The sequence below is a fragment of the Equus asinus genome, chromosome 3 (assembly GCF_041296235.1).
Source record: "Equus asinus isolate D_3611 breed Donkey chromosome 3, EquAss-T2T_v2, whole genome shotgun sequence".
Taxonomy (NCBI): Eukaryota; Metazoa; Chordata; class Mammalia; order Perissodactyla; family Equidae; genus Equus; species Equus asinus.
Genome location: NC_091792.1, coordinates 14,960,023 through 14,986,236, shown reverse-complemented (window position 1 = coordinate 14,986,236; position 26,214 = coordinate 14,960,023). Strand labels below are relative to the sequence as shown.

General features: G+C 37.3%; 1 protein-coding gene across 15 annotated transcripts in view; it reads right to left on the bottom strand.

Moving 5' to 3' along the window:
• Positions 1 to 26,214, bottom strand: part of BLTP1 (bridge-like lipid transfer protein family member 1) — a 195,649-nt gene that overhangs the window by 156,697 nt on the left and 12,738 nt on the right. For all 15 annotated transcript variants that reach the window (XR_011501876.1, XR_011501877.1, XM_070504705.1 and 12 more), the window contains exons 3-7: positions 13,335 to 13,464; positions 10,390 to 10,506; positions 9,305 to 9,383; positions 8,132 to 8,196; positions 1,242 to 1,428 (exon numbers count right to left, since the gene is read on the bottom strand). Coding sequence is in view for 13 of the 15 variants with exons in the window: in XM_070504705.1 (XP_070360806.1) it covers positions 1,242 to 1,428; positions 8,132 to 8,196; positions 9,305 to 9,383; positions 10,390 to 10,506; positions 13,335 to 13,431 (545 nt within the window). In the remaining 2 variants the exon portion in view is untranslated. The remainder of the gene's footprint in view (positions 1 to 1,241; positions 1,429 to 8,131; positions 8,197 to 9,304; positions 9,384 to 10,389; positions 10,507 to 13,334; positions 13,465 to 26,214) is intronic.

Here is a 26,214-nt window from a genome sequence, read left to right as displayed (position 1 = left end):
ATTTACGATTAACATCTCTCAATAAACTAGGAATAGAGGGAACTTCCTCAACTTGATAAAGAATATCTACAAAAAACCTACAGTTAACATCACACTAAATGGGGAGAAACTAGAAACTTCCCCACTAAGATGAGGTATAAAGCAAGGATGTCCTCTCTCATCACTCCTTTTCAACTTCAAAGTAGAAGTTCTAGCTATTGCAGTAAGACAAGAAAAGGAAATAAAAGGTATACAGACTGGGAAGGAAGAAATAAGACTTTCTTTATTTGCAGATGACGCAATCGTCTATGCAGAAAATGTGAAAGAACTGACAAAAAAACTTAGAGCAAGTGACTACAGCAAGGTTACAGCATGCAAGGTTAACAACAAAAGTCAATCACTTAACTATATACTGGTAATGAACAAGCAGAACTTGAAATTAAAAACACAATACCATTTATATTAGAACCACAAAAAATGAAATACTTAGGTATAAATTTAACAATTTATGTACAAGATCTACATGAGGAAAACTACAAAACTCTGATAAAAGATATCAAAGAACAACTAAATAAATGGAGAGGTATTCCATGTTCACAGACAGGAGGACTCAAATTGTCACGATGTCGCTTCTTCCCAACTTGGTTTATAGTTTCAATGCAATCCCAATCAAAATTCCAGCAAGTTATTTTGTGGATATCGACAAAGAACTGATTGTAAAGTTTATACGGAGAGGCAAAAGACCCAGCATAGCTAACACAATACCGAAGGAGAAGAACAAAGTTGGAGGACTGACACTACGCAACTTCAAGACTTACTAGAAAACTACACTAATCAAGACTGTGTGGTACTGTTGAAAGAACAGACAAACAGGTCAATGGAACAGAATAGAGAGCCCAGAAACAAACAAAACAAAATTGCGTATTTGTATATTCAGCCTTAAATATGTACATGTATGTATATATTTATGTACATGCACTCAAAAGGATAAAAAGCAAATTGATAGTAACAGTACTTATCAATATGGAGGGAAGTGGGACTGGTGAGCAGGAGTAGAGTAGGATTTTTTTTATATTACATATATATAATTGTGTATTATTTGAATTTGTTAATGAATTATATAATTATTTATGTGAATAAAAGTTTTAGCTAAGCTACAAAGAAAGATTAGGCTGTGTTTAGGTGAATAGTGTCAATGATATTCTAATAAAAGCAAATGTTTAAATGTTGGAGATTAATAAAATTCAAGTATGACAACAAACCTTTCAATTTTGGACTGAGTTCTTGTTCTTCCATTTTCCCGTGTTTTATCATCATCTTTCTTAGGTGGAATTATTGTTGGTTCCAAACCAAACAATTCTTGAAGACGTCCATAAAGATCCGAACGATTATAGACATGAAATTCAAAGTCATTGACTGTGATGTATAATCTGGTTTCTGCTTTTGGATCTAAAGACACCAAGTGCAAAAAAAAAAGGTTTAGTCAACTTTTTAAAAATTTTAGTCAAAGTTTTTATTCAAGTCTCTCTTCAAAGGATTTACTTTAAAACAGAATTATGTGATAAAGAGAATTATATTAAAAAATATATAAAACACTAGCGAAAGAGAGAAAAAAGGTGATGTCACTATTTTAATTTAGCATTCTAAAAACAACCCGAATTTCTAGATTCTGGTTGTATAACAACAAAAGTTAAAGTGCCACTTACAGAGTCAAAATAAAACTTTACCATAATTACCATAAACTTATACTAAAATAAAAACAGTAAAACGTTCAAAGTAGGACCCATTTAAACATCATTTAGTATTTGAGCTTTTGTATCATAGAGACTGGGATTTTTCATAAATACTAGTTTGTTTTTAAAAACACAACGCTAAAATAAAGATTTTATGAACTGTAGACTTCAAACAATCTTCTCAAATAAAGACATAATTACATTAAATACAAGGAACAATACTAATTAATGAATCCATCTATAAAGTGATAGATGATGCACTTCCTTCTGCTTAGGAAATAATCTAAGATAGTGCATCACATGTCAACAAAAGAGGGTCAGAAAAAAGGTACCTAGTCAGTACTTTCTTTTGTCAGGAATCATACATGTCTGTTTTTGAGATTTCTTTTTTACCCTTTATTCATTTTTATCCCTATCAAACAAATTCAATTGAAAAGCAATTAAAGTTAGATATAACCAGTTAGAACAGCTTCATTTTTAAAAATGGGTAAAGAGAATTACTATTAACTTTCATTTTAGTAGCTTAAGCTGTGATTTAAACATGCAGTATATACCTTTACTAAGGTACAAAATTTCACCAAAATTTATTTCTTCTTATCAGCAAAAAAGCATATGAAATGTCAAACACCCTAAAACTAAATATAAATTTTAGTTTAAATTAATAAATTAAAAATATACTGCCACTCATATCTCAAAAACAAACTAAGGAAAATGAATCAACAACATTCATTTTTCACACAGTAAGACTACTCCAATCTAGGTTTTTTTCCTCATTACTTCCTAACACAATTGAGGAAAAAAGATAAACTCAATCTTTCAAAAAACTAATGTTTAGAAGCCATAACTTTTCTGGTGTTTTTAAATAGCTCTTGACCTATGTTCTCTATTTCTTCACATTTACCACATGACTAAAAGCTAAGACAATTCCCTAAACTATTATATCAAATGTTTGCCCATTTTTCTTGATGCAGGTCAAATTCTTAAAATTAAAATAAAAAGAAGAGGAAACACGCTGGTTTTCTAATACATAGGAAGTATTTTAAGACGACGATAATAAATATCATTATCCAATTTCAAATAAGTAAATCAAACTGCATCACTCATTAGGTTTAAACCCTACCTCAACAATCACCTTTGAGCTCTCGCAAAAATGTCAGGGTCAAATATCCAACAGTTTAGTCAAACATCTCCAATTTGATGTCTAACAAGCATCTCACACTTGACATAGCCAACCAAACACCTGGTTTTCCCACCCAAACCTACTCCACAATATTCCCCCTCTTATCAATAGCAAGTCAACTTTTCAATCACTCAGGCCCAAAAATTTGACTGTTCTCTTTCACGTCCCAGATATTATCAGCAAATCTTATTAGCTTCTCTTTCAACATATATCCAGAATCCAACCACTTCTCATCACTCTGGCCTGAGCCACCATCAACTTGTACCTGTTTCAACACAAGAGCCTCCTAACTAGTCTCCCTGCTTCTGCCCTTATTCTCCTTATGCCTGCGCTTTACACCTGGGCCAGATCTGTCAAAATTGTTAACTAAAATCACGTCACTCTTCTGCTCCCTAATTTTCTGATGGCTTCCCCTCCCATTCAGATTAATACCAACGTCCTTTAAGTGAACTATAAAATGCTACAGGATCCACACTCTTTTCTCCTCCTAATCCTTAATCCAAGTAAATTAGCCTCCATTTTGGGATTGAAACAGGTAAAGAACCACCAGGAAATGTTCTTCCCTCAGATATCCACAACTCATTTCCTGACTTGCTTCATGTTTCTAACTATCCCCTAACGATGAGGCCTTTCCTGACTTCCCTCTGTGAAACGGCATCCTCCCTGAAAATCTGCACTCCCTATTCTGACCCTGCTTTTATTTTCCTCGATGCCATATTTTCCTCACTCACTCCTCGATGCTATACATATTTCCTTGCTAATTATCTGAATCCTTCCCAACTTGAATGAAGCAAGCTCTGTAAGATGAGAGACTTGTTTTATTCACTGTTCCATCCCCGGTGCCTAGAACAATTCTTAGTATGTAGAAGGACTCATTTATATGAAAGAATAACAAAGCATCTTGCCACAAATCGTACTCCTAAGTAAAACAAAAATATCCACAAACAAATAGATCTTAGACTTTTTGAAAACTCAACACACGAAAGCATAATAAATTCAAAGGGGAATATTCTTCTATTCCCATGTTGATCTATACAAGTAGGAATTAACTTCTATACAATTCTTCAAGGTCATAAACAACTCAATCAAAATTAAATCATTTGTTTTCAAATTACCACCAAATTGAATTATTTGTTAATTTCTAAACATCACTCTGTTTTCCCACCTCAATGCCATTGGTCAAACGTATTATTCCATCTGAGCTACCCTCCCTTCCACTCCACCTCTGCCTGACATAATCCTACTCACTGCCCCCATCATGCATCCTGCTTAAGACATGGGACTTTCACAACAGCCCTGTCTACCATTCTGCCTCCTGACAAATGGGCAGAACTTTAAACATCATCAAACCACGATCCTGCCTGGGACCACACCAAGTAGTCCATACCAAAGTTGGTAATTTTGAGGATGGTTCTCACTATTTTTCCTCAACACACACACTGCTCCCTCTCTCCTTTAATTATAATTGTTTATATTCACATACTTCCTCAAATAGATTCAAGTAACACCCACTTACTCTGTCTTTTTTTTTTTAATCCCCTCTTCAGTTTAACACAATGATCAGTAAAGTGAATGCAAAATAAGTACCTGTTAAATAAGGTAATGATTTTTATCAAAAGCTACCTATTTCATGAAGGACCTGGGTCAGTTACTCTTGACCTCATCATTCACGTATTTTGGTGAAAAGCAATCTACTTTAAGGAGAGTGATATTTCATAATAATTATTTTCTTCAAAAAAAAGCTATAAACAACTTAGGATGGTATTCCTCATGTCTAAGAACATTCTGAACTGGGCAATCTCATTAGGCTGAGCTTTAAAACTTGCAGTTGCCTCTGGATACTACGAATGTCTTCATTTCTCCCATAAGCTGTGATCAATGTTTACAGATAAGAATTTCCAAGAATCCATTTCAGCCACATTTGACAAGCCTGTTTTATAATATAAGGAGGACTAGAATTACATAAGCAGACCTGGGTTTTAGTTCTGGTTTTTTCAGTTATAATCACAGGAATTTCTGTTTTTCTAGCTGCAAAATGAGGGATTTTTGAAAACATTAGTTGCTTCCAAATTGATAAGAAATTTCAATTTTTTAGAAAAACAGAGAAAACTGGTTGGTTCGAACTTGATTCCTTGGAATCTCGGAGTAAAGAGCACAGGATGGGAGTGGTGACAGGTCAAACGGGCCTCCTCACCCTGCCATCTCCCTACGGCTTTATCAGTATGCAAGAATATCTTAAAACACTAAAAAAAATTTAGAATAACATTTCTAATATAAATATACAAACATACAAAAAGGCATTTTTTTAAAATTACAAACCAGCTAAACAAATAGAACTTTTGTTTCAGCTCCACTACAGCCTTGTTAACAATAAAGCTTATGTTAACTAAACGTGGGAAAAAAGATTAAGTGAAAACAACAAATCATCTATTACAAAGACTGTCAGATTACCAGAAGTATGACATTCAGGGAAAAAACACGGTCCTAAAGTAAATGTGTCTCTAAGGGACAAAGTACATGGACTTTACAAACTAAATCAGAGACAGAAACACTGGGCCTGCTCAAATTTAAGCAAGTGTGTCAAAAGCTGGGACTGAACTCAAAAGAATGGAGCTTAAGAATAAGCTTCAGGTGTCACTGAAGCATAAGTAAAACACCTTATTTAAATGCCAACTTTAAGGCTTTTAGCCTAATACAATACAAAAAGTTATTAAGAATATTGTCTCCTCAAAATTTAACATGGATAAAAGTGTCGAAAAGTAACTCAAATTTTCGAATTTATTCATATTTCATGAAAGGTCAAAATTTAAAAGATTCCCAGTGCACTAACATATTGACTATCTAAAGAACATTTTTTTCCTGTGAGAATGCTTAATAGCAATTGCTGAGGAAAGAGGTAAAAAGGCTGGTTTAACAACTGATATTCTAAAATCTCAGACCAGAGACTGTTAACAACACACAGCCATCCTAAATCGCAGATGAGATGCAACGGGCCGATGCGCAACTTCCACACAATACTTTTACTATGTGAAGTCACTCAGCCTCTCTTCAAAATTACCTAAGAAACAACTCCAAGTTTTAGAAAACTTTTTCCAGACATGAAATCTGCCTATTATTCTTTCTAATCATTCTGATTTCACTAACTCTTCAGATGCCAAATTCTAACCCATTTATGCCAGACTTTTCAAGGTAGAGTAGTATTTAAGAGGGAGAAAGCTATGTGGGAGAAGGGAATGACAGTAAGAAGAAAGAAGACTAAATAGTGAAGTAATAGTGAAATCTAGAGTAATTTAGGCTAGAGCAAACTTGTGCTAGGTTTTAAAACTTTTGGAACTTTAAATCCATTTTCCCATAGAGCAAAGTTATAAATCATGGTAAGATTTCTAGGTAAGCCCATAAAAAGAAGAGCAATATGTAACCAGAAAGTTCCAAAGTTATACAGAACCTAGAGACCATTTCGGAATCTCAACGCAGGGTGCCAGAAACACAGATTGTCCTGATGGCTAAAAAAAAAAAGGTGGAAGGGCTTCATCCTCTTTCCACTCTACATTCAAAGGCCCCCAACCAAAATCTTTTAGAGGGGCCGGCCCCATGGCCGAGTGGTTAAGTTCGTGCGCTCCGCTTCATCGGCCCAGGGTTTGGATCCTGGGCGCGGACATGGCACAACTCATCAGGCCATGTTGAGGTGCCGTCCGACATGCCACAACTAGAAGGACCCACAACTAAAATACACAACTATGTACTTGGGGGCTTTGGGGAGAAAAAAGCAGGAAAAAAGAAAAAAGAAAAGAGTGGCAACAGTTGTTAGCTCAGGTGCCAATCTTTTAAAAAAAAAAAAAAATCTTCTAGAACAGTAGTTGTCAAAGTATGGTCTGGGGACCTTTGGGGGGAATCCCAAGACCCTCTCTGGGGGAACACAAGGTCAAAACTATTTTAATAGTATTATTATACTAAGATGTTTGACTTTTTCTCTTTCTCCCATGAGAGGACAGTGGAGTTTTATTTTAAGGCTACCTGATGTATGTTACAATAGACCGAACACAGCAGAGGTGAGAATCCAATCATCTTCCATTAGGCCAGACATTTAAAATATTTGCAAAACATAAAACAACGGTACTCTTCTAATTTTTTTTGCTTTAGAAAAGTTATTTTCTATAAAGTATGTTATTTTAATATGTAATAGATCTATGATACAAACTTTTAGTGAAATAAATGTTTCTATAATTATCAGGCTTAATTTTGAATGCAGTAAATAAATAAATACAACAACATAAACAAAAGCTCTTTGGGGGGCCAGGCTGGCCCAGAGGCATAGTGGTTATGTTGGCGCAGTCCACTTTGGCTGCCCAGGGTTCGCAGGTTTAGATCCTGGGTGCAGACCTACACACCATTCATCAAGTCATGCTGTGGTGGCATCCCACATACAAAATAGAGGAAGACTGGCACAGATGTTAGCTCAGCGCCAATCTTCCTCAAGCAAAAAGCACAGGATTGGCAACAGATGTTAGCTCAGGGCCACTCTTTCTCACCAAAAAAAAGAAAGGCTCGTTGGGGTCCTCAGCAATTTAGAGGAATTTAAAAGGTTCTGAGACCAAAAAGTTCGAGAATCACTATTCTAGAAATAAAGACAAGGTCGATTCTCCTTGAAGACACCGGTTGGGTTAATGTAGAGTAGGCAAGTTAGGGGCACAGACAGGAGACTCTATAGTCACGAAATGAAGACCGGAGGAAAAAATTCTGAGATGATAAAATTCTGATGATAAAAAGCAGAAACAGAAGATACTCTAGAGCCTGAAATTTTTCTTTTCTGCTGATCCTTACCATAGTAGATAAATGAAAATTAGTAGTACTGTCAGATAGAAGTATGAATAAAGGCATGGAGGCTGAAAAGTAAGAAAAGTGTCTTGGTAAAATGATTAAAGAGTGCTCGGAAGGCCATTTTAACCACAGAGTGGGGTTAGGTCCACTGATGTTAGAGGAGGAAGGCTAGAAATGTGGGTAAGGGTCATAATGAGGAGAACCCTGAACAATAATAGGCTAAAGTAACTAAATTTAGCCATGCAAGAGAAAAGCTAAAGGATTTTCAGCAAAGGAGTGACAAAATAAGAGTTTTGTAAACTCCAAAGCTTTTAAAAATATTTTTTATCTATTATACAATTTGAAACATTTCAATATCCATAAACGAAAACTCTGATTATATGACTGAAGATTTCAAACACATGAAAAAATGAAAACTCACCATGTTGCTTCTGCTTTGGGTTATACATTTTCCACCACCGAAAAATTATAAATCCATCTTGAATTCTATGCAAGAAATGAAAACTTCAGTAAGAATTTACTTAACTCATTTCTTAGCTTGTTATTGTAAAAGGCAAGCAACTGATAATAAGGAAATAGAGAAAACTCTCAAAACACTGGCATACCTAAATGTTTCATAATCTTCCAGTTAAAAAAGGAAAAGAGAATTTGGATACCTCTAAATTAGTCTCTTCTATTTAGGTAAAATGTAATATCAGATTACATTTAACAGGAAAATTAAATGCTAACAGGAAAAACTTTTTCTTTTTTAAATATTTTTTAAATGGTGTTAAAATTATATAAACAAAAAGCCAAATCTTGAAAAGGGGGTCTTATCACTCTAAGGGGAAACTTTTAAAGATAGTCCACTTCTGTAATGACATATCACCTCATACTCCAAAAGAATAAACTTACAGCGTCTTAACTTTTTACTTTGAATTAGGAAACAATTTTAGACTCACAATGAAGCTGCCTCTACTATTTTAAGTGATGTATGAATGTCGCCAAACCCCAGCACCTCTCAACTAATTCAAAATTTTCAAGTTCTAAGTAACAAATTTTAAGGAAAAAAATCACAATATCGAGTAAGCTTTTCTTTCAAGACTTAAAGAAGAGAGAATATATTAAACATACGAATTATCATTTCGTATTATCTTCAGATTGATGTTTCCTACTTAAAGTAAAATTAGAGTTGCTAACACATGCTAAACAAATCTAAAACTTACTACCTATAATAAGGAGGCAACAGATGAGAGTTATCAACATCTCTGATCCTTGCTTTATATAACAAATGACCACCATGAATTCTACAACAAAAATGTCTCAATTTTTCTTCCAAGGAGGAAATGAGACTATTCATTTCTATAAAGTGCTATTCGATAAATTTTTTGCCAACCTAAACCTTAGCTAAATTAATCCACTGACTAAAACATTTTAAAATATCAATTCACCAGGTACAATTACTGAAAAAAATAATTTTTGATTAATGATTTTACTTGAAAAAGCAGTTTTATATGAAAAAGCAAGTCATATTAAAGTATCATAATCAGAAAAATTTTTACAATATTTCAAGTTTGTTTAAGATGGGTTCTTTTTTATTTGCTTTGTTTTTTACCTAATAGACATGTCTTCTGTAATGTAATAGATCTCACGAACCATGACTTTCCCAGACAGAACAGAGAAAGAAAAGGAGCCTGTTGTAGGAAAAAAACAATAGTGATTAATGTAATCGTTTAGACAGATAGTAGAGCCCTTAAAGCTTAAAATAATCTTAGCATTCAATTTTTCAATAATTAAATGTTCTCTCCCTACTCCTGTCCTGATACCCTTACAGCCTTACTAATTTTCTAACATTCTTTCCTCAAATATAACAACAAGTACCATAAGTATCATCACTAGGGACTAAGCTACTAAACAACCATATGAGGACATTAGTTTAAAAAGCTGCTTCATGTGGATAATTCCCTTAATTATGCACAGCCATTAAATAAACCCAAAGCAGCAATGACCATTTTTCTCCATTAATTTGGGTGACTCCAGGAACCAGTCACTGCCTCACATTAATGGAAAACTACTATGTTTGAGAGAAGTTTTGTTTATGTCCACTAAGAGGTACTCAACTCTAAGGACGGTTAAAATGGTTCTATTCAGGGATGCTTCACCCCTTTTCCCCACTGGTTTAGGGCTTTCCAAAGCACATAGCTTCCTAAGACGTCATCCTATCTCTCTGCAACTTCCCACTTATAAGTAGTCAGAAACTAAATTAATAAAGAGGCCGAAAAATGAAATACACAAGATGATTTCAACTTACAGTTATAGACTTTTTAGGTATTGGTTACTTAAAAAAAAAAAAACAGGAAAAACTTCATCGAGCATTAGAAATTTTCTTTGGATGGTGGATTCTTGAGAAATCTCTATGTCCATATTTTATATGTGTCTAGAGTATTCAAATTATTTTAATGAGCATCTTTTATAAGCACAAAAAGTCAAAAAGTTACTATAGAAACACTTTAGTAAGAATGAGGTAAAGGACATAACCAGGCAGTAGTTTCCCTCTAGTTACAGAGTGCTGTGAGAGAAGCCAGTTAGATTAAACTTCACGAAACAAAGGGGAATTTCTATCTGTTTATAAAATATAAATTAATAATATACATCTCAAGATTACACAGAAGAAAAGAATTCAATGTTACTCAAACTTACCAATATGGATATAGCCATGCTTGTACAATCTGTTAAGAACTAGTGTTAAAATAAGACCAACATTTCGAGAATTATAGTATGTGAGATAAATAATCCATCCACAGGACAAAATGGTAGCTGTTGGAAGAAAAAAGTGCAAAAGGATCTAACTATATGTTTCCTTTCAATCACCTTAATATCTTAATAAAATTGTTAGTAAAAGATCATTTATCACATTCAGAAATGATAGGATTTACTTCCATATAGTAACATGTCCTCTTACAATTTAAAACCTGAATTTTAAAAACCAGAGGTTGATTCTACTTAGTCCAACTTTCCTCATTCTCTCCAGTCATTAGCCAGAAAAACACAGATTCCAATTAGATCAATTAAAGCAATGTTTCAAGTACATCTGGTTTCCTTTTTTTCTGTTTCCTTTGTCACTGCTTTGTACCATTTTAGTTATTAAACATACACAAAGATGTTCTGGAAAAAGAAAGCCCATATTGGGGCTGGCCTGGGGGCACAGCGGTTAAGTGTGCACATTCTGCTTCTCGGAGGCCCGGGGTGCACCAGTTCGGATCCCAGGTGTGGACATGGCACCACTTGGCAAAAGCTCCTGTGGTAGGCATCCCACGTATAATGTAGAGGAAGATGGGAATGGATGTTTGCTCAGGGCCAGTCTTCCTCAGCAAAAAGAGGAGGATTGGCAGTAGTTAGCTCAGGGCTAATCTTCCTCAAAAAAAAAAAAAAAGAAAGCCCATATTTCTGAATATTCTGAGAAACATCCACCTTTATTAAACTAAAAGCTCATTCCCAAGCTATTTCCTAAAGGTTACAGTCACTTAAAAAGAAAGAAAACTGATGATTTTCTAAATTAGAGAAAAGTCATTATTTTTTTAAATCGATAGCTTCTGCTTTTAAAAAAGTAATGGGAAGAAGTGGAAATTTCACCCTACTTAAAGGCATATCTATGTTAAACAGGTCATTTAAAAACTTTAACTCTTTTCTAGATTACGACAAAGAAATGTAAAGCAATTTAACATGTGTAACCTTTTAGTAATATCACATTAAGTTCTTAACTTTTTAAAAAAATTATTTAGGGGCCAGACCTGTGCCTGAGTGGTTAAGTTCGCGTGCTCCACTGCGGCAGCCCAGGGTTTCACCAGTTGGGATCCTGGGTGCAGACATGGCATTGCTCATCAGGACATGCTGAGGCAGCACCCCACATGCCACAACTAGAAGGACCCACAACTAAAATATACAACTATGTACTTGGGGGATTTGGGGAGAAGAAGCAGAAAAAAAACAAAGAAAAAGATTGGCAAGAGTTGTTAGCTCAGGTGGCAATCTAAAAAAAAAAAATTATTTAATATAAGTAAAACAAAGCAGTCATGGGAGTCAAACTACAACATTTCTCAGGGCAGCTTAGATTGATGGTAGTATCTTTATGCAGTAAATGCTATAATTTGCCCAAAAAAATTATTTCTAGAACAATTCTTTTGGAAAGTTATTTTGATGATATGTCAATATGTTTTAAGTTTAAAGTCATTTTTCTATTAACTTTTACTGTAAATCACTGTGTCGCAGCACGTTCTTGTGGGCCCTTCAGTACGGGAAGAGGTATTTGCTGAAAAAGTATGCTTCTAGTATTAAACCACCTAAGAGCTATGGCCTTTCCATTGTATCATGTCCCCGCACACTCCTTTCAATATCATAAGACCACTAGTAAAGTAAACAATTGCTCAGTGTTTTTCTGGTTGTTGCTGTTGTGTTTTCCTTAAAGAAAGGAGTTGTATAAAACAGGAAAAAAGTCAGAAATTCTAGGTGACAGGAGAGGGGACAGATAGGAAATAAGGAAGAATTCTGCTCTTAATTAAACGAAAGGTAATTTTCAATGCTGTTTTTACGAAGTTCTCTTTCATATTAACGTTTTGCACCTCATTTTACTTTTGGGGGTGGCTTTTCACTAATGGTAATTTACAAGTTTACTTTCATCCACTAGAAAAAACAGAACACAAAGTTTAAATAATAATCCAATCCTACCTACAAATCATGAATCATCATAATTCCTTTTAAATACACTTCACCTACCACACATCTTGTGGTGTCATGAAAGAAACATAAGCACACACTCAGAAAACAACAGCTGTGAAACCTGTGAAAGTTATTTCATCCTTATGGGCCTCAATTTCCCAACATGTTACAAGGAAAACAACACCTACCTTCATAAGTTTTCTCTGAGCATTAAGTGAGACAACATATGCAAAACGCCTGTGCTATGTGGCACACAGAAGATGCTCAATAAATATCATTACCCTCCTTTCTTCTCTTACCCCATCTTACCCTCCCTATTTTCCTTCCTATACCTTTCTAATTCCTATGCTCAAATTCAAATCAAATACTGTTCTTCCACAAAAACTTCCTGGGCAATAATAGCCTACAGTAATATCTCCCTTCCTTCATATTATTTTTGTATTTCTCCCTCTCATTTGTTTATATTCATTCATTCACTCATATTCCATCTCTCTCTCTCTGCCATTTAATTATACACTGTTTTGTATTATTTGTATATACCTAAAAACCTTGTGAAACATTAAACAAAAAAACTACTGTTGGCAAAGCCTACTGGCTTGAAATTTGGCAGTTGTTAACCCATACATAAAAAACAGTAAAGTACAAGGGCCAGCCTGGTGGTGCAGTGGTTAAGTTCACATGTTCTGCTTCTCGGCAGCCCAGGGTTCACCAGTTCGGATCCCGGGTGCAGACATGGCACCACTTGGCAAAAGCCATGCTGTGGTAAGCATCCCACGTATAAAGTAGAGGAAGATGGGCAGAGATGTTAGCTCAGGGCCAGTCTTCCTCATCAAAGAGAGGAAGATTGGCAGCAGTTAGCTCAGGGCTAATCCTCCTCCTCAAAAAAAAAAAAACTATTAATAAAGTATAAGAAAATATATTCTACTTACCAACGAGGAGCCAAACAACATTGGAATTGTGTTCTGTAAGAAAATCTTCTAATTGAGTGATACTAGGAACAATACTCTCATTCTTCCTTTGATCCATTACTGAAGTTCTTCCAAAATAGCATCTAAAGGCCTAAAAGAGTTCAAAGGTTAAATTTAGAATCAGAGATTTATTAAACTGAAGGGAAATCATGTAAGGGGAAAAAAAGATAAATTTAATAAATGTGAAAGTTTATTAAATCACAGTTTGGTTCCTTCAATGATAAGAATGCAAAAAATAAACCCAACAACAAATTGTCCACATTTCTATATAAAATATAAGAATGCATCATTTTTAATGTCCTCATTTCACTATTCTAAGTAAGAGAAGAGACTCAGGTTCAGCGACTATGCTCCGGCTCAAAGTAAGAGGGACATGATTATTCTTAAATCTAATCACAGATATTTATCTCCACAATAAGGAGGAGTAAGTATTAATCATCTACACTAGACATATTCATCTAGACTTGTCCCAAGAGCTGCCCCTTAATATTATATTTATATATTAAGCTATATTAATCCTTCTTAGCCTCCATCAGCTGTGTATTCCCCATTATTCCATGGAGAAACAATCCTCCCTGTCTGGATTCACTCCGGGTAGAGTCTGGACAGCACACAGGTCTCCTGCTATCAGATGCTCAGGATGTTACAAAATACTGTCAAATTGTGACCAGACATGTGAAGAACACATGTATATGTATATGTGTGTGTGTGCACGTGTGCAAGATGAGTATGAATATTCTATGTACTCAGAATGAGTAAAAAGTGAGGAATAAAAGTTATTTTATAATCTAAGAATCAAGAAAATTATCCCTCTGGGGACCAGTCCCATGGCACAATGGTTACGTTCACACACCCCGCTTCAGCAGCCTGGGGTTCAGCAGTTTGGATCCAGGGCGTGGACTTCCACACCACTCATCAAGATATGCTGTGATGGCATCCCATATACAAAACAGAGGAAGACTGGCAAAGATGTTAGCTCAGGGACAATCTCCTCAAGCAAAAAAGAGGAAGATTGGCAACAGATGTTAGCTCAGGGCCAATCTTCTTCACCAACAAAAAGAAAAAGAAAATTATCCCTCTGATAATACAATATTAACATGACTAACCCAATCTACCTACAACAAAATTATCTTATGATAAATAGGAAAAAGGACGAAAGCTAGATTTAATCACAAAGAGAGCTACACAGTTGATAATCCTTTAAGATCAAATAGTATAGGTGATTTTTACAGAAAACTAAAAAAACAAATTATAAAACAGGAAGAATGTGTGAGGACAACCTTCTAGTTGAAATTCAGTATAACTGACTTGTCAAATTCCTAAAAATGTTTTCGGTTTACTCACCACAAATCCTATGTTCAAAGATCAAAAACAAGTTTGAAAATTGGGTGAGATAACACTGGCAGATACAATCTACAACAGATTACAATGTTTCATATTTCCACGCTGTTGAAATCTAAATAATTTAGAAGCAAATTCTAAGTATGATTTATAGACAAATTAAACATCTCTTCTAAAAATATGAAGAGCTCAATTACAAAAGGTGTATTATTAACAGTGATATGAAAACCTAAGGGCAAACAGCTAAAGAAAATTGTTTTCATGTTTTCATTTTTCAATAACCCTTCTACGGTTTAGAAAGATGTTCAATAAGCCTTCCATGGTTTAGAAAGAGTAAAAAATGTTCTCACACTGAAGAGATCGGTGGTAGCTGGAGGCAGGGGGTGGAGAAAACCAGTGAAGGGGGTCAAAAGACACAAGCTTCCAGTTATAAGAAAAATAAGCCCTGGGGATGTAATGTACAGCATGTGACTGTAGTTAACAATACTGTACCCTATATATGAAAGTTGCCAAGAGAGTCCATTTTAAAAGTTCTCACCACAAGAAAAACAATTCCAACTATGAGGTGATGAATGTTATCTAAACTTATTGTGGTTATCATTTTGCAACACATACATATATCAAATCATTATGTTGTACACCCTAAACTAACACAATGTTATATGTCAATTATATCTGAATAGAAGTGGAAAAAAATGTTCTCATATTTTTCAGCTTTGAAAAATCTGTCAACCAGCAACTTAAAATTTGGGGGCCAACTTTACAATATGAGCTTTCTCTATCTTCCTTTTTTGGTTTTTTAAAATAAAATTTTTAAAAAGGAGAAACTTTGAAAAGACCTATAATCTAAAACCAAATATTCACATATTATAGAATGGTTTACATATTATACAACAACACCCATACCTATTCCACTATACTTATTTTTACCACCTTACAGATCTATCACCAGCACGCCACTGAGGATGAAGAGATCACCCACTGACTCCTAGGGGGTGTTCCATGAGGGATGTGTCCCAGCATTCAGGTCCCCACATAAAGGAAGGATCTGTTTTGAATTAAATCCAAGGGGAAGTGATCTATCCACCAAAGGATCGGGAGTCCTCATCCAAAATCACCAGCACCACCATGGTAACAACCCATAGCCAAAAAGAATGTAGAAAAGAGGGTGTTCAAGTAGCAAAGACAGAAAGCTGCAGTATCATACAGTTTTAACCAACATTTTCCAATTATTAGTTAATGCAAAACCTTTAAGAGAAATCAACAGATAAAGGCTCGACAGTTAAAAGAGCATATTTTGAGCAAGCACAGAAATAAAGGCTAAGACTTAACAAAGGCCCTAAAGTAAGAAGTGGACATTCTGGTGTGAACGAAGTGAGTCAAAGCAACGCTGACACAGAGAAGCCAGACTGAACTGGGGCTATATGCTTAGCCACATTATTTAAGTGGTACACTGCCAATTCCTTAATGGAGAGGACTGCAGACTGATAATAAGAACCTACTGTATAATATTCATGCAGAAATGATGGAATAAAAAAGGAATTCGTTGTTTCCTCTTCCCTGCCTGAACAGTTTAGTCTAAAAGCCATAAGGTGAAGTAGAGTAAGGCAGGCATCTGCACAGGGGAAGAGAGAAAAGGAGTCTCAGTGGCCTAGAGTGGGATGTCAGAGCCCAATAAGGGTAAATTAAGTGTCCTTCTGTGAGGTAAAGAGGCTTATGGAAGAGCAGCAGTATTTCAAGGTATCAAAGCTATAACGTGACGACGAGGTCATACTTGCAGGGAAGATGTCAGGCGCAGGATGCTGGAGCCTGAGTAGAAGGAAGAGGGCATCCCTGGCAGGAGCAGCAGTCCAGCTCAAGGTGTGGGAGCCTAAGCAGAGCGAGAAGAGCATGTGCCCAGGGAGACTGCCTGGTGCAGAGCATCAGAACCGAAAAGGCAGGCATCAGACCCCAAAGAGATAAGCAGGGCTTGCATGCAGGATGGCAATCTGGAATAGTGTGTTGATGTGGGAGCAGGATAAGGAGGGAAAACACCTAGGAGACAGCCCACGCTGGGTACGGGGGAGGGATTCATCAAGTGAGTAAATATATTAAGGATAATGGGAGCCAAGTTTCTCACTGTTGGAGGACATATAAAGGAAGAAAATTAGAATCAACCCTGTGGTGTTGGATAAGAACCAGAGGCGTGGTTTTCAATATAAAAGGATGTAGAAATAAATATAGCTGTAAATGCATTTATGTGTGTGTATGTATACGCTTATGTTCATTAACAGGTCCTGAGTGTAGTAACATCCTAAAAAGATGAGCAGAGAACTTTGCTTCTAAAAACCATTTTCTATTAAGAGGAAACAAGGCACCTTGAAGAAATGGCTGATTCCACAACTACAGCAGGAAAGTCAAGATGAGCCTTGTTTTCCAGAAAGGAAAGAAGTGTTCAAAGAACCATGGGAACATGTCAAAGGGTCACAAAAATCAGCTTGAAGAGGCTCCCATTGGCAAAATCTAGGACAACTGAAGCATCAAAATAAATAACAGCAACGGATTACAATCCATTTAATAAAAAGGAATCTGGGGTTGGCCCAGTGGCGCAGCGGTTAAGTTCAGACGTTCCGTTTCTTGGCGGCCCGGGTTTCACCGGTTCGGATCCCGGGTGTGGACATGGCACCCCTTGGCAAAAAAGCCATGCTGTGGAAGGCATCCCACACATAAAGTAGAGGAAGATGGGCATGGATGTTAGCTCAGGACCAGTCTTCCTCAGCAAAAAGAGGAGGATTGGCAGTAGTTAGCTCAGGGCTAATCTTCCTCAAAAGTAAATAAATAAATAAATAAATAAATAAATAAAAAGGAATCTATGAGTCCATACCAAAATAAATAATTAAATTTTGATGAGCAACAGGATGCTCAGATCATCTCAAAATAACTCCTCCCAAATAATCATTAATGACAAAGGGGAAAAGAGGAACTTTCAAAAGGCTGGCAGTTAATAAGTGATAAAAGTAAACACCATCAACACTGGGGTAAATCAAAATTGTGCACCTCTTAACAGAAGAGAAGCTCACTTCTGTGATATTCCTGCCAAAGATGCATAACCTGAACCTAATCTATCTTGCCTCTTTCTCCTGATGGATTATGACCAATAGGGATTTTATTCATCTTTATATCCATAATACCAGTGATGGTGCCTTGAACACAGACATTGTTTTCAAGTACTGTATCATTTTAAATGGTATTTTTATCTATTACATAAGAAAATAACATTGATCTACTATTTTAAGACATGCTCTCTCAATATTTTCGTGATTCATCTATATTCTCTTCATTCTTCCTGAAATCCTTAGTATTCATTTCCCAACTACTGTCGACATGAGAAAAGAAATTGTGGCAATTATTATTTTAGTGACATACAAAGAAAAGCATGAAAATGTGAAACAGTTTAATCAAACACAGCACAAACCAGAGATTTATCAAAGTTCCTAATTTATCACCACTACCACCATTTTAAGAAACAGCTTTACAAAAAATATTACTTTTCAAAATGAATTACCTGTAAAATCTTTTATTTTTTTTATGGAGGTAACACTGGTTTATAACATTACACAAATTTCAGATGTACATAATTATATCTCAATTTCCACGTAGACTACATCACATTCACCACCCAAAGCCTAGCTACCATCCATCACCACACACATGTGCCCTATCACCCCTTTCTCCCTTCTCCCTCCCCTTTTCCCTCTGGTAACCACCAATCTAATCTCTGTATCTATGTGTGTGTTTGTTGTTATCTTTATCTTCTACTTACAAGTGAAATCATATGGTATGTGACCTTCTCTATCTGACTTATTTCACTTAGCATAATACCCTCAAGCTCCATCCATAGTGTCACAAATGGCAAGATTTCATCTTCTTGTATGGTTGAGGAGTATTCCATCGTGTATATATATATCCTCTTTATGTATTCATCCATTGATGGGCATTTAGGTTGTTTCCAAGTCTTGGCTATTGTGAATAATGCTGCAATGAACATAAGGCTACAAATATCTTTTCACATTCATGCTTTCATGTTCTTTGGATAAATACCCAGAAATGGAGTAGCTGGATCATATGGTAGTTCTATTCTTAATTTTTTGAGGAATCTCCATACTGTTTTCCACAGTGTCTGCATCAGTTTACATTCCCAACAGCAGTGTATAAGTTTCCCTTTCCTCCACATCCTCTCCAACACTTGCTATTTTTTGTCTTGTTAATTATAGCCATTCTGATGGGTGTTAGGTGATATCTCATTGCAGTTTTGATTTGCATTTCCTTAATAATTAATAATGTTGAACATCTTTTCATGTGCTTGTTGGCTATCCGTATATCTTCCTTGGAAAAATGTCTGTTCAGATCCTCTGCCCATTTTTTAATTGAGTTGTTTGTTTTGTTGTTGTTGAGTTGTATGAGCTCTTTACATATTTTGAATATTAACCCCTTATCAGATATATGGTTTGCAGATATCTTCTCCCAGTTGGTAGGTAGTCTTTTTGTCTTGTGGATGGTTTCTTTTGTTGTGCAGTAACTTTTTAGTTTGATGTAGTCCCTTTTGTTTATTTTTTGTTTCCCTTGCCTGGTGAGACATGGTATTCAAAAAGATACTGCTAAGACAGATGTCAAAGAGCATACCGCCTATGTTTTCTTCTAGGAATTTTATGGTTTCAGGTCTTACTTTCAAGTCTGTAATCCATTCTGAGTTAATTTTTGTGTATGGTGTAAGATAACGGTCTACTTTCATTCTTTTGCATGTGGCTGTCCAGTTTTCCAAACACAATTTATTGAAGTGACTTTCCTTTCTCCATTGTATGTTCTTGGCTCCCTTGTCAAAAACTAGCTGTCCATAGATGTGTGGGTTTATTGCTAGGCTCTTGATTCTGTTCCATTGATCTGCGTGTCTGTTTTTGTGCCAGTACCATGCTGTTTTGGTTACCATAGCTTTGTAGTATATTTTGAAATCAGGGAGTGTGACACTTCCAGCTTTGTTCTTTTTTCTCAGAATTGCTTTAGCTATCTGAGGTCTTTTGTTGTTCCTAAACTCTTTTCAAATACTTCATTTAAACTAGTATATTTTTCTCCCATTGGCATAAAGGAAATAAAACTATCTAACATCGAATACCTCTATCTACAGACTTTTAGATAGAATTCCAAATCTTTATTTGGTCCTTCAAAAATGAAGGCCACCCTACAAATCAATACAAAAAATACAAATAATCTGACAGAAAAATGAGTAAAATATATAAACCAACAATTCACAGAGAAAGATAATCAATATCACTATCAATTGAGGACAATCACCAATTACCACCCACTAGCCACATAAGTGAAAAATAGAAAGATTGCAAACAACTATACTGGCAAAAGTATGCAAAAATGGACACTCTTACACAGTTCATGGGAGTAAAGTGCCTCTGAGAAGAACAATTTACCAGATAGTATAAAACCGCACATGCTCTGACTTAGACGTTTCAGTTCTAGGAGTCTATTTCTCAGAAATACTCAGGCACAGAGATTTTTTCAAGGACAATCACTGCAGCATTATATGTCATACTCGGAAATCGGAAAAAAACGTCAATAGGAAAATAGTTAAATAAATTATGGTGCACTCTTACTATGAAATAATATGCAGCCTTCTTAAGAGAATGAGATAGCTCTCTAGGGATGATATAGAGAAAGGTCCAGGACATATGTAATGTTAGCAGGGAAAAAGCAAGTTGAGAAACAAGATGTACAGTATTTCACTTATGTTTTAAAAAAGACTATCCGTTATGTATATTACATATATACACCATATACACACACACCATATATGGACATAGACACAGACACGTACATATATGGTGCATGTGTATATATGTATATACTTTTTTTAAGCTGCAAAAACAGCAAAGCCATGAGTGGTCACCTCTAGGGAGAGCAGTGAGAAGACACTTGAGGGGAAGGAGAAGCAGCAGTGAAGCGGGACTTTCACTTGTACTCTTGATACTTAGGCACTGTTTAAATGTTTCACAATTGGCATGTGATATTAATACTTCCATAATTTAAAAAGAAAAAGGGGGAGTGGTGGCTAGAAGACAGGATATTACGGGTGGGAAAGGAGCTTTTCTTGCCCAAGCACACATCTCTTGGCCTCTCATAATTATGGCCAAGGAACAGGTGTTTACCAAACCAAAAATACCAACCTGGTCATCTGTCATTCTACTATCAAATCTTCCTTCTTACCATTCTTAAATGCTTGTCTTTTTTAAAAATTAAAATGCAGGGGCTGGCCCGGTGCCGCAGCGGTTAAGTTCGCAGGCTCCGCTTCTCAGCGGCCTGGGGTTCGCCGGTTTGCATATGGCACCGCTTGGCAAAAGTCATGGTGTGGTAGGCGCCCCACATATAAAGTAGAGGAAGATGGGAATGGATGTTAGCTCAGGGCCAGTCTTCCTCAGCAAAAAGAGGAGGATTGGCAGTAGTTAGCTCAGGGCTAATCTTCCTCCAAAAAAAAAAAAAATTAAAATACAAACACCAAGCAATATCAAACTCAAAGCTTTCATCTCAACATCAGAAAGATCAGTTAACATCTCGGCAAGAATTATTTGACAGCCCTGAGTGTAAGAATGGAAGGAGGAACCGCTATTCTGTTCTAGAAATGGGAGGCAGGTAAGCTACAAACAAGGAAGGAGGTAAGAACACTAAAAGGAAAGAGACTGGGGGAAGGGAGAAAGAGGAGTCACTTATCAAAAAAAAAAAAAAACCAACCAACAGTAGAATCAAAAAGTCCTGCTTCCAACTGTACTGTTCCAGAAGTAAAACATTATATGGATTAAGGGCAAGGACTTTGTACTGGATCACCTGGGTTCAAACACCCATTCTGACACTATAGTGTTACAGCTGGGTGACCATGGGCAAGTTACCTATCCTCTCTGTGCTCTATTTCTTCATCTGTAAAATGAGGACACTAACACCTCATAGAGTTGTATAGTGAAAGTTGATGAGTTCATATGTATAAAGAATTTAGAATAGAAAAATTGAACCCTTCCCAAGATGGCGCCGTGAGTAGTCCTCTTTGTCTCTCGCCCTTCGAGTCTACAATTGTTTGGACACTTATCGCTTGACAAAGGATATCCAGACAGCATCTCAGGACGTCTGAGACACCCACGCGACTATACATCAGAAGGCGGATGGACTTTCCTCCGGGAGGATGTGGAAATAGGTGAAAACTCTCCGACCCCGACGGGCAGCCTAGTACCCGCAAGCGGCTTTCTTCCAACGGACGCCCCCAGAGGATCCACACACATCTAGGGCAGGAGCGAGAACACAACAGAGGAGCGACGGTGGAAACAGGTGACCAGAACCCTACCTAAACCCCCTGCAATTACTCCTAAACGCAGAGGGAAACTTTGGAGTTGCACACCTGAGCCCACGGGGAGAGTCTCTCCCCGCCATTGGCGGGGAGACCCAGCCTGGTGCTCGGGGCGCCCGGAGGGTCCCAGAGAGAGACACGGAGGACACGGAGATCTCCCAGCTGCCGTTGCCCGCCCCGTGGGACTAGGGATTGCCAGAGATCTCGGAGAGGACCGGGGCTGGGGGAATTTTCAAAGGCCGGTTCTGCGACCCGGAGGGGAAGCGCCGGAGCTCCGCCAGGCAGCAGACAAAACTCTCTGTCTGCCGTTAGCAGAGGGGCCACGCTGAGCATTCACGGCTCCGGGAGAGGCCTGGAGAGAATCCCAGAGGGCGGGGCGACCCCCAGCTGCCGTTGCCCACCCCGTGAGGCTAGGGATTGCCGGAGATCTCAGAGAGGACTGGGGCTGGAGAGAGTTCCAGAGACCCAGCTTAGTAGCCTAGGGGGAAACCCTACAGGCTCACAGCAGCCTTAGGGAAAGCCTCTGCACAGCACCAGTAGAAGGCACCCAGCCGCCAGCCACAAGGCTGGAAGACCCCAGGGCAAAAGCAGCATAGCTAGGTGTACCAACCACAGACTGTAGAAGATGCCAATAGCTCTCCTGCGACCCATAGAGGACAAGTGAGATTTGGTGGGTGCCGACAGCAACGGAGCGACAAATATAAGTGATCCCACCCCTGGCCGCTGGAAAAGCCCATAACGCCGTTGCAGACCCCAAGGAGAGAGCACATCTAGGTGGGCTGCAACAGTAGGCACCTGCAGCCTGAAGCCCCCCTGTGACGGCCCCCACGGCAGAGGAGGGAATCCAAAGGGCCACTGTGGCTACGAAGAGGGGCCCAGGCCCAGGTAGCAACTACGGACAGGGTTCCTGGTTGGTGAAATATAAACAGCTGCTCCTCCCACCGCAGCAGCTGAAACAAGTGAAAGGAGCAACTAAACTCTATCTCCATGCGGAGGCACAAATCAACAACATCAAGCAATATGAAAAAATACATTAAATCTCCAGAACAGAAAGAAAGCAACAAATACACAGAAAACAATCCCAAAGAAAATGAGATATATAACCTAAATGGACGATGACTTCAAAACAGCCATCATTAAGACTCTCAATGAGTTAAGAGAGAATTCTGACCGACAACTCAACGAGTTCAGGAGCTATGTCACAAAAGAGTTTGATACGATAAAGAAGAACCAAACAGAAATATTGGAAATGAAGAACACAATAGAGGAGATTAAGAAAAATCTAGATGCTCTGAACAGTAGGGCCGATAATATGGAGGAAAGAATTAGCAATTTGGAAGATGGCAATATAGAATTGTTGCAGGCAGAGGAGGAGAGAGAAGCAAGACTTAAAAGAAATGAAGAAACTCTCCGAGAATTATCAGACACAATTAGGAGATGCAACGTAAGGATTATAGGTATACCAGAGGGAGAAGAGAAGGAGAAAGGGGCAGAAAACCTATTCAAAGAAATAATGGCTGAGAACTTCCCAAATCTGGTGAGGGAGATGGATCTTCAGGTGACAGAAGCCAATAGATCTCCAAACTTTATCAACGCAAGAAGACCAACTCCACGGCATATAGTAGTGAAGCTAGCAAAAGTCAACGACAAGGAGAAAATATTAAGGACAGCCAGGCAAAAGAAACTAACCTACAAAGGAACCCCCATCAGGCTATCAGCAGATTTCTCAGCAGAAACTTTACAGGCTAGAAGAGAGTGGAATGATATATTCAAAAATTTGAAGGACAAAAATCTACAGCCGAGAATTCTCTACCCAGCGAAAATATCCTTCAAGTACGATGGAGAAATAAAAACCTTCCCAGATAAACAAAAATTAAGGGAGTTCATTGCCACAAAACCTCCTCTTCAGGAAATCCTCAGGAAAACCCTCATTCCTGAAAAATCCAAAAAAGGAAAGGGGCTACAAAACCAAGAGCAGAGGAGATAAGTAGAAGGACAACAACAGAGAGTAGAAGCTCTACATCAGAACAGATTAAACCATGGGACGAGAAACAAAGGAAACTGAAGAAAACCGGAAAACAAGACACAAAATGGGAGTGGTAGGCCCCCACGTCTCAATAATCACTCTAAATGTAAATGGATTGAACTCCCCAATCAAAAGACACAGAGTGGCAGGATGGATCAAAGAACAAGATCCAACAATATGCTGCCTCCAGGAAACACACCTCAGCCCCAAAGACAAACACAGACTCAGAGTGAAGGGATGGAGAACAATACTCCAAGCTAATAATGAACAAAAGAAAGCAGGTGTCGCTATACTAATATCAGACAAGGTAGATTTCAAAGCAAAACAGATAAAGAAAGATAAAGAGGGACAGTATATAATGATAAAAGGGACTCTCCACCAAGAAGACATAACACTTATAAATATATACGCACCCAACACAGGAGCACCAAAATTTGTAAAGCAACTCTTAATAGAACTAAAAGAAGACATCAACAACAATACAATAATAGTAGGGGACCTCAACACACCATTAACACCAATGGACAGAACATCCAGACAGAAAATCAACAAGGAAATAATAGAATTAAATGAAAAATTAGACCAGATGGACTTAATAGATATATATAGAACACTTCATCCAAAAACAGCAGGTTACACATTCTTCTCAAGTGCACATGGAACATTCTCAAGGATTGACCATATTTTGGGAACCAAAGCAAACATCAATAAATACAAGAGAGTTGAAATAATATCAAGCATCTTTTCTGATCATAACGCTATTAAACTAGAAATCAACTACAAGAAAAAAGCAGAGAAAGGTGCAAAAATGTGGAGACTAAACAACACGCTTCTCAACAAACAATGGATCATTGAAGAAATTAAAGAAGAAATCAAATATTATCTGGAGACAAATGAAAATGAGAACACGACATACCAAATCATTTGGGATGCAGCAAAAGCAGTCCTAAGAGGGAAATTCATCGCAATACAGGCTCACCTCACTAAACAAGAAAAAGCTCACGTAAGCAACCTCAAACGACACCTAACGGAACTAGAAAAAGAAGAACAAACAAAGCCCAGAGTCAGTAGAAGGAGGGAAATAATAAGAATAAGAGCAGAAATAAACGATATTGAAACAAAAAAGACAATAGAAAGGATCAATGAAACAAAGAGTTGGTTCTTCGAAAGAATTAACAAAATTGACAAACCCCTAGCCAGACTCACCAAGAAAAGAAGAGAGAAAGCGCAAATTAATAAAATCAGGAATGACAGAGGAGAAATCACAACAGATACCAATGAAATACAAGAGATCATAAGAGAATACTATGAAAAACTATATGCCAACAAATTGAACAACTTGGAAGAAATGGACAAATTCCTAGACTCCTACAATCTCCCCAAACTGAATCAGGAAGAAATGGAGAATCTGAATAGACCAATCACAAGTAAGGAAATAGAAACGGTAATCAAAAACCTCCCCAAAACAAGAGTCCAGGACCAGACGGCTTCTCTGGAGAATTCTACCAAACATTTAAAGAAGACTTAATACCTATTCTCCTCAAACTGTTCCAGAAAATTGAGAAAGATGGAGAACTCCCTAACACATTCTATGAAGCCAACATCACTCTGATCCCCAAACCTGACAAGGACAACACAAAGAAGGAGAACTACAGGCCGATATCACTGATGAACATAGATGCAAAAATCCTCAACAAAATTTTGGCAAACCGATTACAGCAATACATCAAAAAGATTATACACCATGATCAAGTGGGATTTATACCAGGGACACAGGGATGGTTCAACATCCGCAAGTCAATCAACGTGATACACTACATCAACAAAATGAAAAACAAAAACCACATGATCATCTCAATAGACGCAGAGAAAGCATTCGACAAGATCCAACACCCATTTATGATAAAAACCCTCAGTAAAATGGGTATAGAAGGAAAGTACCTCAACATAATAAAGGCCATATATGATAGACCCACAGCCAACATCATACTCAATGGACAAAAGCTGAAAGCCATCCCTCTGAGGACAGGAACAAGACAAGGGTGTCCACTTTCACCACTCCTATTCAACATAGTACTGGAGGTGCTGGCCAGAGC